We start from the raw sequence: 18,182 nt of genomic DNA, 5'->3' as shown, positions 1-18,182 counted from the left end.
TTCCTCAGGTATGATATTGCTTTATAGGTTTCTAGAGTTATATAGTCTACACAGGTCCACTTGAATAATCAATTATGTTAATTGATCAAGACCTGATGGTTCTTCATTTGCTTATTTGCCGCTTAGTGGATTTCAGTATATAGCCTTAAGGCCCCTTCACATTAAGCGACGCTGCAGCAATACCGACAACGATCCGGATCGCTGCAGCGTCGCTGTTTGGTCGCTGGAGAGCTGTCACACAGACAGCTCTCCAGCGACCAACGATGCCGGTAACCAGGGTAAACATCGGGTAACTAAGCGCAGGGCCGCGCTTAGTAACCTGATGTTTACCCTGGTTACCAGCGTAAAAGTAAAAAAAACAAACACTACATACTTACCTACCGCTGTCTGTCCCCGGCGCTCTGCTTCTCTGCACTCCTCCTGTACTGGCTGTGAGCGTCGGTCAGCCGGAAAGCAGAGCGGTGACATCACCGCTCTGCTTTCCGGCTGACCGACGCTCACAGCCAGTACAGGAGGAGTGCAGAGGACAGCGCCGGGGACAGACAGCGGTAGGTAAGTATGTAGTGTTTGTTTTTTACTTTAACGATGGTAACCAGGGTAAACATCGGGTTACTAAGCGCGGCCCTGCGCTTAGTTACCCGATGTTTACCCTGGTTACCAGCGAAGACATCGCTGAATCGGTGTCACACACGCCGATTCAGCGATGTCTGCGGGAGATCCAGCGACGAAATAAAGTTCTGGACTTTCTTCCCCGACCAGCGACAGCACAGCAGGGGCCTGATCGCTGCTGCCTGTCACACTGGACGATATCGCTAGCCAGGACGCTGCAACGTCACGGATCGCTAGCGATATCGTCTAGTGTGACTGTACCTTTAGCTTATCCGTGTTTAAAGTTTAAACAGTTAAAATACATAATAAAATATAAAAAACACTTAAAACCATTAATTAGCATAAATACAATACATGTGGACAAAATTTGTATCTATGTCATTATCCATAAATACAATATGCAGTACAGACCAAAAGTTTGGATACACCTTCTCATTTAAAGATTTTTCTGTATTTTCATGACTATGAAAATTGTACATTCACACTGAAGGCATCAAAACTATGAATTAGCACATGGAGAATTATATACTTAACAAAAATGTGTGAAACAACTGAAATTATGTCTTATACTCTAGGCCCTTCAAAGTAGCCACCTTTTGCTTTGATGACTGCTTTGCACACTCTTGGCATTCTTTTGATGAGCTTCAAGAGGTTGTCCCCGGAAATGGTCTTACAACAATCTTGAAGGAGTTCCCAGAGATGCTTAGCACTTGTTGGGACTTTTGCCTCCACTCTGCGGTCCAACTCACCCCAAACCATCTCGATTGGGTTCAGGTCTGGTGACTGTGGAGGCCAGGTCATCTGGTGTAGCACCCCATCACTCTCCTTATTGGTCAAATAGCCCTTACACAGCCTGGAGGTGTGTTTGGGGTCATTGTCCATTGAAAAATAAATGATGGTCCAACTAATCGCAAACCGGATGGAATAACATGCAGCTGCAAGATGCTGTGGTCGCCATGCTGGTTCAGTATGCCTTCAATTTTGAATACATCCCCAACAGTGTCACCCTGAAAGCACACCCACACCATCACACCTCCTCCTCCATGCTTCACGGTGGGAACCAGGCATGTAGAGTCCATCCGTTCACCTTTATTGCGTTACACAAAGACACGGTGGTTGGAACCAAATATCTCAAATTTGGACTCCTCAGACCAAAGCACAGATTTCTACTGGTCTAATGTTCATTCCATGTGTTCTTTAGCCCAAATAAGTCTCTTCTGCTTGTTGCTTGTCCTTAGCAGTGGTTTCCTAGCAGCTATTGTACCATGAAGGCCTGCTGCACAAAGTCTCCTCCTCTACAGTTGTTGTAGAGATGTGTCAGCTGCTAGAACTCTGTGTGGCATTGACCTGGTCTCTAATTTGAGCTGCTGTTAACCTGCGATTTCTGAGGCGGGTGACTCAGATAAACTTCTCCTCAGAAGCAGAGGTGACTCTTGGTCTTCCTTTCCTGGGCGGTCTTTTGTGAATTCCGCTCTTGGGCTCCCTCCAGTGGTTGTAAGTGGCACTTTTGTGAGTTCTGCTCTGGGGCTCCCTCTTGTGGTTTCTAGTGGTATGGCTGCTCCTTGGAGTTAGCTGTCTTCAGCTGCTTCCACCTGATCGTCATTTCTGCTCGGCTATTTAAGCCTGGCTTTCCCTTCAGCTTGTGCCACTTGTAAATGGTTTCTGGTTGGATTCACATCTCTTTGGATTTCCCTGTTATCCTGACCAGTTCAGCTAAGCTAAGTTCTTGCTTGCGCTTTTCTGTCCACAGATTGTGGACTTATCCGTTCTGTGTTTTCTATGTTTGTCCAGCTTATCAGTATGAATTAATTCTGTCTTGCTGGAAGCTCTGGGAAGCAGATTTACCCTCCACACCTTTAGTCAGGTGTGGAGTTTTTAGTAAACTCTGCGTGGATTTTTGTAGTGTTTTATACTGACCGCACAGTATTCCATCCTGTCCTATCTATCTAGCTAGACTGGCCTCCTGTGCTCATTCTTGTTTCATTCTGTGTATGTCTTTTCACTCTCCACTCACAGTCATTATTTGTGGGGGGCTAATCTATCCTTTGGGGATTTTCTCTGAGGCAAGATAGTTTTCCCGCTTCTATCTTTAGGGGTAGTTAGCTCTTAGGCTGTGACGAGATGCCTAGGGAGAGTTAGGAGCATCCCATGGCTACTTCTAGTGTGGTGTTGAGCTTAGGGACTGCGGTCAGTACAGATACCACTTCCTTCAGAGCTCGTTCCGTGTTGCTCCTAAACCACCGCATCATAACAGTACAAGTGGCCAAAAATGAATTAAATGCATCTCAAAAGAAGGAAAAAAGAAAAGTTCTGAACCATTTTTTTTTCTGTGCTCTGTTCTGTCTTTTTTTTCCTCTTGATATACGGGTGGTGCAGGATATCTGCTCTGGCATGGAGGTTCAGGGTTTGTTTTCTCGAGTGGATCAACTTGCTGCAAGAGTCCAGAATATCCAAGATTATGTTGTCCAGACTTCGGCTTTAGAACCTAGAATTCCTACTCCTGATTTGTTTTTTGGGGACAGATCCAAGTTTTTGAACTTTAAAAATAGCTGCAAATTGTTTTTTGCTTTGAAACCCCGTTCTTCTGGTGATCCCATTCAGCAAGTAAAAATCATCATATCCTTGCTGCGTGGTGATCCTCAAGACTGGGCTTTTGCTCTTGAAACATGGGATCCAGCATTATTGAATGTAAATGCATTTTTTCAAGTGCTCGGATTATTGTATGACGAACCTAACTCTGTTGAGCATGCTGAGAAAACACTGTTGGCCCTGTGTCAGGGTCAAGAAGCGGCAGAGTTATACTGCCAGAAATTTAGAAAATGGTCTGTGCTCACTAAATGGAATGAAGAGGCTCTGGCTGCTATTTTCAGAAAAAGTCTTTCTGAAACCCTTAAAGATGTTATGGTGGGCTTTCCTACGCCTACCGGTTTGAGCGAATCTATGTCTCTAGCCATTCAGATTGATCGGCGTCTGCGCGAGCGCAAAACTGTGCACCATATGGCAGTATCCTCTGAGCAAAGTCCTGAACCTATGCAATGTGATAGGATTTTGACTAGAATAGAACGGCAGGAATTCAGACGTCAGAATAGGCTGTGTTTTTACTGTGGTGATTCGGCTCATGTTATCTCTGATTGCCCTAAGCGTACTAAGAGAGTCGCTAGGTCTATTACCATTAGTACTATACAGCCTAAATTTCTCTTATCTGTGACCCTGATTTGCTCATTGTCGTCCTTTTCTGTCATGGCATTTGTGGATTCAGGCGCTGCCCTGAACTTAATGGACTTAGAATTCGCCAGACGCTGTGGTTTTTCCTTGCAGCCTTTGCAGAGCCCTATTCCTTTGAAGGGCATTGATGCTACACCCTTGGCCAAGGATAAACCTCAGTACTGGACACAGATGACTATGTACATGGCTCCTGCACATCAGGAAGATTGCCGTTTTCTGGTGTTGCATAACCTGCATGATGTTGTTGTACTGGGATTTCCATGGTTACAGGAACATAATCCGGTGCTGGATTGGAAAACTATGTCGGTGACTAGTTGGGGTTGTCAAGGAGTACATAGTGACGTTCCTTTGATGTCAATTTCCTCTTCCCCTCTTCTGAGGTCCCTGAATTTTTGTCGGATTTCCAGGATGTATTTGAGGAGCCCAAGTCCAGTTCCCTCCCTCCACATAGGGACTGTGATTGTGCTATTAACTTGATTCCTGGTTGTAAGTTCCCTAAGGGCCGACTTTTAAATCTGTCTGTGCCAGAGCATGCCGCCATGCGGAGTTATGTTAAGGAATCTTTGGAGAAAGGGCATATTCGTCCCTCTTCGTCACCATTGGGAGCGGGTTTCTATTTTGTTGCTAAGAAGGATGGCTCCTTGAGACTCTGTATTGATTATCATCTGCTTAATAAGATCACGATCAAATTCCAATACCCCTTGCCTTTGCTTACTGATTTGTTTGCTCAGATTAAGGGGGCTAGTTGGTTTACTAAGATTGACCTCCGAGGGGCATATTATCTTGTTCGTATTAAACAGGGTGACGAATGGAAAACTGCATTTAATACGCCCGAAGGCCATTTTGAATACCTTGTGATGCCATTTGGGCTCTCTAATGCTCCATCTGTGTTCCAGTCTTTCATGCATGATATTTTCTGCAATTATCTTGATAAATTTATGGTTGTATATTTGGATGATATTTTGATTTTTTCCAATGATTGGGAGTCTCATGTGAAGCAGGTCAGGATGGTGTTCCAGATCCTTCGTGATAATGCTTTATTTGTGAAGGGGTCTAAGTGCCTATTCGGAGTTCAGAAGGTCTCTTTTTTGGGTTTTATTTTTTCTCCCTCGTCTATAGAAATGGATCCTGTTAAGGTCCAGGCTATTCATGACTGGATCCAACCCACATCTGTGAAGGGTCTTCAAGAATTTTTGGGCTTTGCTAATTTCTATCGCCGTTTCATTGCCAACTTTTCCAGTGTGGTTAAGCCCCTTACTGATTTGACGAAGAAAGGCGCTGATGTGACGAATTGGTCCTCTGAGGCTGTTGAGGCCTTTCAGGAGCTTAAGCGCCGATTTACTTCTGCCCCTGTGTTGCGTCAACCGGATGTTTCTCTTCCTTTTCAGGTTGAGGTTGACGCTTCTGAGATTGGGGCAGGGGCCGTTTTGTCTCAGAGGGAGTCTGATGCTTCTTTGATGAAACCATGTGCTATTTTTTCCAGAAAGTTTTCACCTGCGGAACGCAATTATGATGTCGGCAATCGGGAGTTGTTGGCTATGAAGTGGGCATTTGAGGAGTGGCGACATTGGCTTGAGGGAGCTAATCACCGTGTTGTGGTCCTGACTGATCATAAGAATCTGATTTACCTCGAGTCGGCCAAGCGGCTGAATCCTAGACAGGCTCGATGGTCCCTGTTTTTCTCCCATTTTGATTTCGTGGTCTTGTATCTTCCAGGATCTAAGAATGTTAAGGCTGATGCCCTCTCTAGGAGTTTTTCGCCTGATTCTCCTGGAGTCCTTGAGCCGGTTGGCATTCTTAAGGAGGGGGTGATTCTTTCTGCTATCTCCCCTGATTTGCGGCGGGTGCTTCAGGAATTTCAGGCTGATAGGCCTGACCGCTGTCCAGTAGGGAAGCTGTTTGTTCCTGATAGATGGACCAGTAAGGTAATTTCTGAGGTTCATTGTTCAGTGTTGGCTGGTCATCCTGGGATTTTTGGTACCAGAGATTTGGTTGCTAGGTCCTTTTGGTGGCCTTCCTTGTCGCGGGATGTGCGTGCTTTTGTGCAGTCCTGTGGGACTTGCGCCCGGGCCAAGCCTTGCTGTTCCCACGCTAGTGGGTTGCTTTTGCCTTTGCCGGTCCCTGAGAGGCCCTGGACGCATATTTCCATGGATTTTATTTCGGATCTTCCTGTTTCCCAGAAGATGTCTGTTATCTGGGTTGTTTGTGACCGGTTCTCTAAAATGGTCCATCTGGTACCTCTGCCTAAGTTGCCTTCCTCCTCAGATCTGGTTCCATTATTTTTTCAGCTTGTGGTTCGTTTGCATTGCATTCCGGAGAATATTGTGTCTGACAGAGGTTCTCAGTTTGTCTCTAGATTTTGGCGGCCCTTTTGTGCTAGGATGGGCATTGATTTGTCTTTTTCTTCGGCGTTTCATCCTCAGACTAATGGCCAAACTGAGCGAACTAATCAGACCTTGGAGACCTATTTGAGATGCTTTGTGTCTGCTGATCAGGATGATTGGGTGTCTTTCTTGCCGTTGGCCGAGTTTGCCCTTAATAATAGGGCTAGTTCGGCTACTTTGGTTTCACCTTTCTTTTGTAATTTTGGTTTTCATCCTCGTTTTTCTTCTGGGCAGGTTGAGCCTTCTGATTGTCCTGGTGTTGATTCTGTGGTGGACAGGCTGCAGCAGATTTGGACTCATGTGGTGGACAATTTAACGTTGTCTCAGGAAAGGGCTCAACGTTTTGCTAAGCGCCGTTGGTGTGTTGGTCCCCGGCTTCGTGTGGGGGATTTGGTTTGGTTGTCTTCTCGTCATGTTCCTATGAAGGTTTCTTCTCCTAAATTTAAGCCTCGGTTTATTGGTCCTTATAAAATTTCTGAAATTATTAATCCGGTGTCTTTTCGTTTGGCTCTTCCTGCCTCTTTTTCCATTCATAATGTTTTCCATAGATCTTTGTTGCGGAGATATGTGGTGCCCGTTGTTCCCTCGGTTGACCCTCCTGCCCCGGTGTTGGTTGAGGGAAAGTTGGAATATGAGGTTGAGAAGATTTTGGATTCTCGTTTTTTGAGGCGGAGGCTTCAGTATCTTGTCAAGTGGAAGGGTTATGGCCAGGAGGATAATTCTTGGGTTGTTGCCTCCGATGTCCATGCCACCGATTTGGTTCGTACTTTTCACTTGGCTCGTCCTGATCGGCCTGGGGACTCTGGTGGGGGTTCGGTGACCCCTCCTCAAGGGGGGGGTACTGTTGTGAATTCCACTCTTGGGCTCCCTCCGGTGGTTGTAAGTGGCACTTTTGTGAGTTCTGCTCTTGGGCTCCTTCTTGTGGTTTCTAGTGGTATGGCTGCTCCTTGGAGTTAGCTGTCTTCAGCTGCTTCCACCTGATCGTCGTTTCTGCTCGGCTATTTAAGCCTGGCTTTCCCTTCAGCTTGTGCCACTTGTAAATGGTTTCTGGTTGGATTCACATCTCTTTGGATTTCCCTGTTATCCTGACCAGTTCAGCTAAGCTAAGTTCTTGCTTGCGCTTTTCTGTCCACAGATTGTGGACATATCCGTTCTGTGTTTTCTATGTTTGTCCAGCTTATCAGTATGAATTAATTCTGTCTTGCTGGAAGCTCTGGGAAGCAGATTTACCCTCCACACCTTTAGTCAGGTGTGGAGTTTTTAGTAAACTCTGCGTGGATTTTTGTAGTGTTTTATACTGACCGCACAGTATTCCATCCTGTCCTATCTATCTAGCTAGACTGGCCTCCTGTGCTCATTCTTGTTTCATTCTGTGTATGTCTTTTCCCTCTCCACTCACAGTCATTATTTGTTGGGGGCTAATCTATCCTTTGGGGATTTTCTCTGAGGCAAGATAGTTTTCCTGCTTCTATCTTTAGGGTTAGTTAGCTCTTAGGCTGTGTCGAGATGTCTAGGGAGTGACAGGTACATCCCACGGCTACTTCTAGTGTGGTGTTGAGCTTAGGGACTGCGGTCAGTACAGATACCACTTCCTTCAGAGCTCGTTCCATGTTGCTCCTAAACCACCGCATCATAACAGCGGTCCTCATGTGAGCCAGTTTCTTTGTAGCGCTTGATGGTTTTTGCCACTGCACTTGGGGACACTTTCAAAGTTTGCCCAATTTTTTTGGACTGACTGATCTTCATTTCTTAAAGTAATGATGGCCACTCGTTTTTCTTTACTTAGCTGCTTTTTTCTTGCCATAATACACATTCTAACAGTCTATTCAGTAGGATTATCAGCTGTGTATCCACCAGACCTCTGCACAACACAACTGATGGTCCCAACCCCATTTATAAGGCAAAAAATCCCACTTATTAAACCTGACAGGACACACCTGTGAAGTGAAAACCATTCCCGGTGACTACCTCTTGAAGCTCATCAAGAGAATGCCAAGAGTGTGCAAAGCAGTCATCAAAGCAAAAGGTGGCTACTTTGAAGAACCTAGAATATAAGACTTAATTTCAGTTGTTTCACACTTTTTTGTTAAGTATATAATTCCACATGTGTTAATTCATAGTTTTGATGCCTTCAGTGTGAATGGACAATTTTCATAGTCATGAAAATACAGAAAAATCTTTAAATGAGAAGGTGTGTCCAAACTTTAGGTCTGTACTGTATATTCAGTGATTATATCCAAAAAAAAAAGTTTTTTCTAAAAAGTATAACAAATAAGTTTCATACATCTCACCTGTTTATATAAACAAATAAATCTGAAAAGACTTTTTATTTATTTGATCATGGTATTAATTCTATATCTTTAATTTATGTAAGAACTCACTACATGCGTTCATTTTTGACCGCTAAGGAGAAAAAAAAAACCCACACACACCAAAAACTGGAGATTTAGCCGTATCGCCCAATGAAAACCCTATGGTTTTCTTCATGGTCCTCATGACACTAGTTTCAGTAGCAAAAAAGTTTATTAACTAGCCTAAGGATTTATCATAGATTATAGAACCAATATCAAAGTGAACATAAAACGATAATCACAAAGAAGAAAAAGTATAAAAAATAATTTTATTGAAAGTAAAAATAAAATATACAAAAAAGGAAAAGACAACTAATAATACTACACCATGTTACAAAATATATATTAAATGAGGAGACCAGATCCATATAATATAAAAGATACTAGAAAAATATACTAGAAAAATATATATGACCCTCCAAAGTGCAAAAATGACCCAATAGATGACACTAATAATAAGCCATCCATCTCAATAAAGTGCATATGCATCAATGATAAATAGTCTAACCTAGACAAAAAAGTGCATAAATCTCTGGAAAAATCTCAAGGACTCCGACTCCAACGTACGTTTCGCCTAAGTGGCTTTTTCAAGGAGTGAATAATTTATCATTGATGCATATGCACTTTATTGAGATGGATGGCTTATTATTAGTGTCATCTATTGGGTCTTTTTTGCACTTTGGAGGGTCATATATATTTTTCTAGTATATTTTTCTAGTATCTTTTATATTATATGGATCTGGTCTCCTCATTTAATATATATTTTGTAACATGGTGTAGTATTATTAGTTGTCTTTTCCTTTTTTGTATATTTTATTTTTACTTTCAGTAAAATTATTTTTTATACTTTTTCTTCTTTGTGATTATCGTTTTATGTTCACTTTGATATTGGTTCTATGGTCCTTGGTGGACATCAATTCACTAGGGTGAATTTTGTTGTGTATTTGAGATTTATCATAGATTGTTATATCCTTAGGCTAGTTCATAAACTTTTTTGTTAGTGAAACTAGTGTCATGAGGACCATGAAGAAAACCATAGGGTCTTCGTTGGGGGATACGGTTAAATTTCCAGTTTTTGGTGTTTTGTTTTTTTTTCTCCTTGGCGGTCAAAAATGAACGCATGTAGTGAGTTTTTACATAAATTAAAGATATAGAATGAATACTATGATCAAATAAATGAATAGTCTTTTCAGATTTATTTGTTTGTATAAACAGATGAGATGTATGAAACTTATTTGTTATGCTTTTTAGAGAAAACCTTTTTTTTATATATAATCACTGAATATACAGTGGGGCAAAAAAGTATTTAGTCAGTCAGCAATAGTGCAAGTTCCACCACTTAAAAAGATGAGAGGCGTCTGTAATTTACATCATAGGTAGACCTCAACTATGGGAGACAAACTGAGAAAAAAAAATCCAGAAAATCACATTGTCTGTTTTTTTATCATTTTTTTTGCATATTATGGTGGAAAATAAGTATTTGGTCAGAAACAAAATTTCATCTCAATACTTTGTAATATATCCTTTGTTGGCAATGACAGAGGTCAAACGTTTTCTGTAAGTCTTCACAAGGTTGCCACACACTGTTGTTGGTATGTTGGCCCATTCCTCCATGCAGATCTCCTCTAGAGCAGTGAGGTTTTTGGCATTTCGCTTGGCAACACGGACTTTCAACTCCCTCCAAAGGTTTTCTATAGGGTTGAGATCTGTAGACTGGCTAGGCCACTCCAGGACCTTGAAATGCTACTTACGAAGCCACTCCTTCGTTGCCCTGGTGGTGTGCTTTGGATCATTGTCATGTTGAAAGACCCAGCCACGTTTCATCTTCAATGCCCTTGCTGATGGAAGGAGGTTTGCACTCGAAATCTCACGATACATGGCCCCATTCATTCTTTCATGTACCCGGATCAGTCGTCCTGGCCCCTTTGCAGAGAAACAGCCCCAAAGCATTATGTTTCCACCACCATGCTTTACAGTAGGTATGGTGTTTGATGGATGCAACTCAGTATTCTTTTTCCTCCAAACACGACAAGTTGTGTTTCTACCATACAGTTCCAGTTTGGTTTCATCAGACCATAGGACATTCTCCCAAAACTCCTCTGGATCATCCAAATGCTCTCTAGCAAACTTCAGACGGGCCCGGACATGTACTGGCTTAAGCAGTGGGACACGTCTGGCACTGCAGGATCTGAGTCCATGGTGGCGTAGTGTGTTACTTATGGTAGGCCTTGTTACATTGGTCCCAGCTCTCTGCAGTTCATTCACTAGGTCCCCCCGCGTGGTTCTGGGATTTTTGCTCACCGTTCTTGTGATCATTCTGACCCCACGGGGTGGGATTTTGCGTGGAGCCCCAGATCGAGGGAGATTATCAGTGGTCTTGTATGTCTTCCATTTTCTAATTATGGCTCCCACTGTTGATTTCTTCACTCCAAGCTGGTTGGCTATTGCAGATTCAGTCTTCCCAGCCTGGTGCAGGGCTACAATTTTGTTTCTGGTGTCCTTTGACAGCTCTTTGGTCTTCACCATAGTGGAGTTTGGAGTCAGACTGTTTGAGGGTGTGCACAGGTGTCTTTTTATACTGATAACAAGTTTAAACAGGTGCCATTACTACAGGTAATGAGTGGAGGAAAGAGGAGACTCTTAGAGAAGAAGTTACAGGTCTGTGAGAGCCAGAAATCTTGATTGTTTGTTTCTGACCAAATACTTATTTTCCACCATAAAATGCAAAAAAAATGATAAAAAAACAGACAATGTGATTTTCTGGATTTTTTTTCTCAGTTTGTCTCCCATAGTTGAGGTCTACCTATGATGTAAATTACAGACGCCTCTCATCTTTTTAAGTGGTGGAACTTGCACTATTGCTGACTGACTAAATACTTTTTTGCCCCACTGTATATTGTATTTATGGATAATGACATCAATACAAATTTTGTCCACATGTATTGTATTTATGCTAATTAATGGTTTTAAGTGTTTTTTATTTATTATTATGTATTTTAACTTATACACGGATAAGCTAAGGCTATATACTGAAAACCACTAAGCGGCAAATAAGCTAATGAAGAACCACCAGATCTTGATCAATTAACATAATTGATTATTCAAGTGGACCTGTGTAGACTACATAACTCTAGCAACGTATAAAGCAATATCATACCTGAGGAAGGCTATTTTTAATAAGCATATAGCCGAAACGCGTTGTTCTATATATTGTTTTTTATTTTAAATAAATGACTGAAGATTTGTAATACCCCTGCCTGGTGCCTGTTACCTGGAAGCGCTGAACAGACTGGATGAACTTTTTTTTCTTAACTCCCTTCTGAGGTGGAGAGGTATACTAAAATGGTGCTATACCAGAAGTCCAGAAAGAAAAGATGTTGACAAAATTCCCATCAGACAACGTTAGCAGCAGGGGGCAGCTTGCCCAACCAAGGAGGAAAGGCGAGGGAGACACACACCAGGTACAGCAGATGCAGGGGTACACTGTCAAAGGCCTGGTCTAATCTCATGACACCCTGCCAGCATCCAGGCCCTGATGTCTGTGTATTTTTGACAAGGATGAAAAGTTTTCAAATATGGTCAAGCAATACCTGGCTGATAAAACCAGCATACTCCATAATTCCTCTGTGACCTTCAGATATCAAGTTTTTTATATAAAAAAAAATCAATTTCGGTTGACTTGAAAATCTAATTTTTTAATAAATACTTTTTAAATTTTGCCTTATATACCAGTTATTATACAGTAAATTGTTTAACATTTTTTCCCTGTAAACTATAATTTCTCTATTTTTGAATGACAAGTTTGAGTCCCTGCGGCCGCATGTTTTGCGACTGTTAGACTGCCGAAAAAAATGGGATTTCCAAGCCACATACTGTAATTATTCCAGAGAAGTTTCACCATTAGTTACTCATGTTTTACTGATGAATACATTTGAGTTTGATAATTTCAGTAGATAGTATTGTCTATTTTTGACTGCAGAAGTTATTTCCCAAAATACTCTAAATTAACCACTTCCAGCAGCCAGTTTTATTTTCCTAATCGGGTCCCATATTTCAAATTTGACATGTGTTATTTTATGTGGCAATAACATTGGAATTCATCAAAAAGTGTAATAAGAAACTAATGGACCTTGCAAATAATTTTCTCATTTCTCTTGAATCCAGCAATACCTATATACGGTTGTATTCCACTGTCTGGGCACATGGCGGTGTTAAAAAGAGAAGGAGCGCCATTTAGCTATTCGAATCTAATTCTTGCTGGAATAGTTTGGAGACAAAATATATTGGGGTGCTGTTCATGGTCACCTGGCAGCTCAATAGATGGCTACTACAAACAGGATTGTCGCTATCTACTCCGTTTTCCATATCCTAGTGATTGCCTTGCTCATCATATTCCATGGAATTTCCTTGCGCATCATCCTTTAAAGGATATACATGGATTTGGACCTGCACAAAGAGCCCTACGCTTGGGCCACATTTTTACCTTCTGTTCTGTTGCATGAGATGGGAAGAAGAAAATTCAGGTTGCCGGGTCAGAACCAGGAAGGCAGAGAAAATACCTAATCAGAAGATGCAAGAGTAGTCAGTAAACGAGTCCGGGTCGCAACAGGTGATTTAAACAGAAGCCAGGAGCTGAGCACAGAGGACTGAACCAGAGGAGAACAAGCTTGTATCTGGCACCTTCCAGCAGCGCTGATATTGCTGGATTGGTTTATTGAAGCCATGTTGCTTTTCAAAAGACTTTGAGCCATTAATAATGTGGAAACCTGTTTTTCCACTGACCGATGATGGACCTGAGTGGGGACTTAATATCAGATGACTAAAGTTTTTATTGGTATTATTTTTGCCTGCAATACAGTTTGGTGGCTTTTAATTCGATATTTGGGAAGCAGAGTGAACAAACAGTGGAGTACCATGATCTACTCGACAATCTTATGAGATTTCCTATTGGCCTGTGAGTTGTCAATGTCTTGGTAAATCAATATTTTACTTAACGTGCTATTTTTACAGACAGTTTAAGTAGAAAAGTTCAAAAATATAAGTCAAGGATATTTTATTCAAAATTTGTTTGATTTTATTCTTGGCAGATGACTGTACCAGGAGACCAAAAGGACAGCTGACATCTTCAATTTTTAAATCAGATGATCTTGAGATTCCACAGGATACAATTAAAGTAAATGCCATTACTCCAGATATACCATCATCCCTTCACAGCGATGATCTCTCATCTGATCCTTTCAAACAGGTCCTGTCTTCTGATTCATTACAGACTATTAAGGAAAATCAAAGTCACAAAATAAGCAGTCAAAAAGTAACTGGTCATAAAGCAAAAAAGTCATTTTCAAGTTTAGAATATGAAGAGCGTTTTCCTTTCGAAAAATCATTTGTAAAACATCAAAAAATTCACACAGTAGAGAATTACTATTCTTGTTCCAAGTGTGGAAAATGTTTTAATAAGAAATCACATCTGGTTCGTCACCAGAGAACTCTCACAGGGGAGAAGCCATTTTCATGTTCAGAATGTGGGAATTGTTTTAGATATACATCACAACTTATCACACATCAGCGAACTCACACAGGGGAGAAGCTTTTTTCATGTTCAGAATGTGGGAAATGTTTTACAGCGAAATCAAGCCTTCTCAAACATCAGAAATTTCACACAGGGGAGAAACCATTTTCATGTTCAGAATGTGGGAAATATTTTACAACTAAATCATATCTTGTCACACATCAGAGATTTCACACAGGGGAGAAGCCATTTTCATGTGCAAAATGTGGGAAATGTTTTACAACTAAATCAAGTGTTCTCAATCATCAGAGAATTCACACAGAGGAGAAACCATTTTCATGTTCAGAATGTGGGAAATATTTTACAACTAAATCATATCTTCTCACACATCAGAGATTTCACACAGGGGAGAAGCCATTTTCATGTTCAGAATGTGGGAAATATTTTACAACTAAATCATATCTTCTCACACATCAGAGAATTCACACAGGGGAGAAGCCATTTTCATGTTCAGAATGTGGGAAATGTTTTATGATGAAATCAGATCTTCTCAAACATCATAGAATTCACACAGGGGAGAAGCCATATTCATGTTCAGAATGTGGGAAATGTTTTAACCGTAAATCGATTCTTGATAGACACCAAACAATTCACACAGGGAAGAAGCCTTTTTCATGTTTAGAATGTGGGAAGTGTTTTAACCATAAATTGACTCTTGAAAGACACCAAAGAACTCACACAGGGGAGAAGCCTTTTTCATGTTCAGAATGTGGGAATTGTTTTAACCATAAATCTACTCTTGAAAGACACCAAAGAACTCACACAGGGGAGAAGCCTTTTTCATGTTCAGAATGTGGGAATTGTTTTAAAACTACAACACATCTTAAAACACATCAGCGAACTCACACAGGAGAGATGCCTTTTTCATGTTCAGAATGTGGGAAATGTTTTAACCGTAAATCGATTCTTGAAAGACACCAAAGAACTCACACAGGGGAGAAGCCTTTTTCATGTTCAGAATGTGGGAATTGTTTTAAAACTACAACACATCTTAAAACACATCAGCGAACTCACACAGGGGAGAAGCCTTTTTCATGTTCAGAATGTGGGAAATGTTTTAACCGTAAATCGATTCTTGAAAGACACCAAAGAACTCACACAGGGGAGAAGCCTTTTTCATGTTCAGAATGTGGGAATTGTTTTAAAACTACAACACATCTTAAATCACATCAGCGAACTCACACATGGGAGAAGCCTTTTTCATGTTCAGAATGTGGGAAATGTTTTACAGATAAATCAGTTCTTCTCAAACATCAGAGAACTCGCACAGGGGAGAAGCCTTTTTCATGCTCAGAATGTGGGAAATGTTTTGTGAAGAAATCAATTCTTCTTGGTCACCAAAACACCCACAAAGGGGAGAAGACTTTTTCTGTTCAGAATGTGGGAAATGTTTTGTGAAGAAAACATCTCTCCTTAGTCACAATAAAAGTCTCATAAGGGATAATCCTTTTTGATATTTCCACAGTCACGAATGGCTCAGTATTTGCTCAGGATTTGATGCAGGTAAAATTTGCACCTGAGGTCACTGGCAGGTCACCTGCATTTTTTACATGTGTATTTGATGCGTTTTTTCATTGCATATGTTTTTGTGTCACTTGGAATAAAGCTAATTGAAAGCTGGCTTCTGGGAAGGAAAAATATAGTGATTTCCTGTTTATAGATATATTGGGATATGTTCACTGCGCGTTGGGCCCTGCATTCATCCGCAATGTCCAACCTGCAGCATCCAGCTGTAACAGCATAGTGGATGGGATTTCAAGAAATCCCATGTCCACTAGGCGTGCACCGACTCTCACAGCTCACCCGCAGAGACGGACATGCAGCACTTCTTTCCAGACCGCAGCATGTCAATTTATGTAGTGGAGACTCTTCGTCTCTGCTGGGTAAATTTCCCATTCACTATCATCAGATGTGGTAAAACCACAACATCTTCCTAGTCATATGCGTATTAATTGCGGGAACGCAGCTTACTTCGCATGTGTACTAATTTATATAATGGTGAATCTTATGACACAGCCAGAAATACATGACACAGGAAGTGAAGCAAAGCACAGAGAGGTCCTTTCCTTTGTAATAATTAAATAATTAGAAAAATATGGCCATGGTTCCTCCTATATTAATTAACCAGCGAGAGTAAAGCAGACTACTGGGACTGTTATTTCAGTCTGGTAAGGATCCAATATCCAAGAATCTTACCAGCCTGATATTACCAGGCCGCAGCAGTCTGCTTACCATGGATGGTTAGCACAAATAGTGGGATCCCCTCCAAAAAAAAACGGCGTGGAGTCCCCCTATTTTTGTTAACCAGGCAAGGAAAAAGGAGACAGCTGCGGCCTGGTATTCTCAGGCTGGTGAGGCCCATGGATTTTGGCCCTCACCAGCTTAAAAATAGCAGCCCGCAGTCGCCCCATAATTGGCACATCCAAAGATGCGCTAATTGTGGCACTTTACCTGGCTCTTCCCACTTGCCCTGTGGCGGTGGCAAGTGGGGTAATATTTGTGGGGTTTATGTCACCTTTGTATTGTCAGGTGACATCAAGCCCATGGATTAGTAATGGAGAAGCATCTATATTACACTTATTTATTACTAATCCTATAGTTACATGGTAAATAAAGACACAGCCAGAATAAAATTAATCATACTTACTGCATCGCCTAATCTCTGAATCCCTCAATCTCCTGCAAGCAAAATAAAATAATAAACCATCATAAATACTTCCTGTCCGCCGTAGTTCATTACCGAGTGTCTCACGATGAGTCCAGCTCTGCTACATCTAGATGCCTTTAGCTGAATGGTGACATTGCTAGTATGGTACGATCTCACCCACCTCTTATTCATGTGCTGTGGGTGCTCGGCCTCCTGATACGAGGTAGCGTCTTCCAACGCGTTTCGTCCTACCCAGGGGAATAACCGGGATACCTACGAGGCTGTGTTACCTGCCGCTCGGTTGTGTCTCCTTAATGTAATGATGCACCGGATCGCAATACAGCGCACGCCATCCTCGGCGTGTACCCTGCTTCCGGTCCATATGACCTCAGTTCCGGTTTGCCCGAGACACTCAATGCGCATGTGCGCAGCGTGGACCGCATACGAGAAGCGCGGTGGAATGCAAACATTTGTAGAGGCGTTTTCATAATGGGCATACTAAAACCAGAAGAGACTTAGATGAGGTCATAAAAAATGTAGGCAATCGCCACCAGAAATGTGATCCAGGCGGAGACTGTCCTCCAGGGATGAATGAGCGTGCTATCTAGCACGTATAACAAAATCAGACACCCATAAGAAACAGAGTCAAACTATATCTTTAGAAGTATTGCTCCATTTATCCAAGGTCATGGTCCGGATTTTACTCCGGTTTGTAAGTGTAGCAACGTAAAAATTTGGGGAACTGAGATGCCAGAGAGGAAAAACAAAAAAATAAATACAAAAATCAAAGATATGCCCATAAGGGCTATTACGATATATATGAAATTCATCATAGGGGACACCACAGACCATAGACGCAAATGCATCCTGTATACCCTATAAGGAAGCTGGATTACTGAAACCCTTCCTACGTGGAGGTTGGCACCATAAAGTCCTGCACAGAGGGCGCCCCCACTCAACGGAGGCTATCCCTAACTAACTTGCCCTATTAATCCCTACAATACACAGGGAGAGAAAGAAATAGGAGATAGGGACTATATGTGGACGTGTGCAACCATAGTAGCGAAGGGCATGTGTATGATGTAATCCAAAAATGCTTATGAACAGCTAAATAGAGGTGCTATGTTTCTGAAAACCTGCCTCACATGGGGGTTGGCACCCTAGGGACCTGCGCATAGTGGCGCCCCCACTCCTCGGCGGCTATCCATACGCTATCTAGGTTTAGCGCTATAGTTGATGTAGGATAGGGTACATAATGCTGGAAGGTGACCAGTGATTCATAAGAAGCAGGCATATGATAACTGCTCATTCAAACCAAGTGGGTGTGTGGTCCTAAGAAGGAAAATCCATCTACTTTCTTTTTGTAGAATTTTGTTGTCTCAATACCTCCCACCCCC

General features: G+C 41.8%; 1 protein-coding gene across 1 annotated transcript in view; it reads left to right on the top strand.

The window, feature by feature from the left end:
* LOC138666916 (zinc finger protein 665-like) overlaps nt 1-16,994 on the top strand; it is a 57,821-nt gene extending 40,827 nt beyond the window's left edge. The window contains exon 6 of the mRNA XM_069755102.1: nt 13,657-16,994. Coding sequence (XP_069611203.1) covers nt 13,657-15,536 — 1,880 coding nt within the window. The 3' untranslated portion in view covers nt 15,537-16,994. The remainder of the gene's footprint in view (nt 1-13,656) is intronic.
* The last annotated feature ends 1,188 nt before the right edge of the window (nt 16,995-18,182 follow it).

This window comes from Ranitomeya imitator, chromosome 2 (assembly GCF_032444005.1).
Source record: "Ranitomeya imitator isolate aRanImi1 chromosome 2, aRanImi1.pri, whole genome shotgun sequence".
Lineage (NCBI taxonomy): Eukaryota > Metazoa > Chordata > Amphibia > Anura > Dendrobatidae > Ranitomeya > Ranitomeya imitator.
The sequence above is the reverse complement of the archived record's forward strand: the minus strand, read 5'-3'. Positions and strand labels throughout refer to the sequence as shown.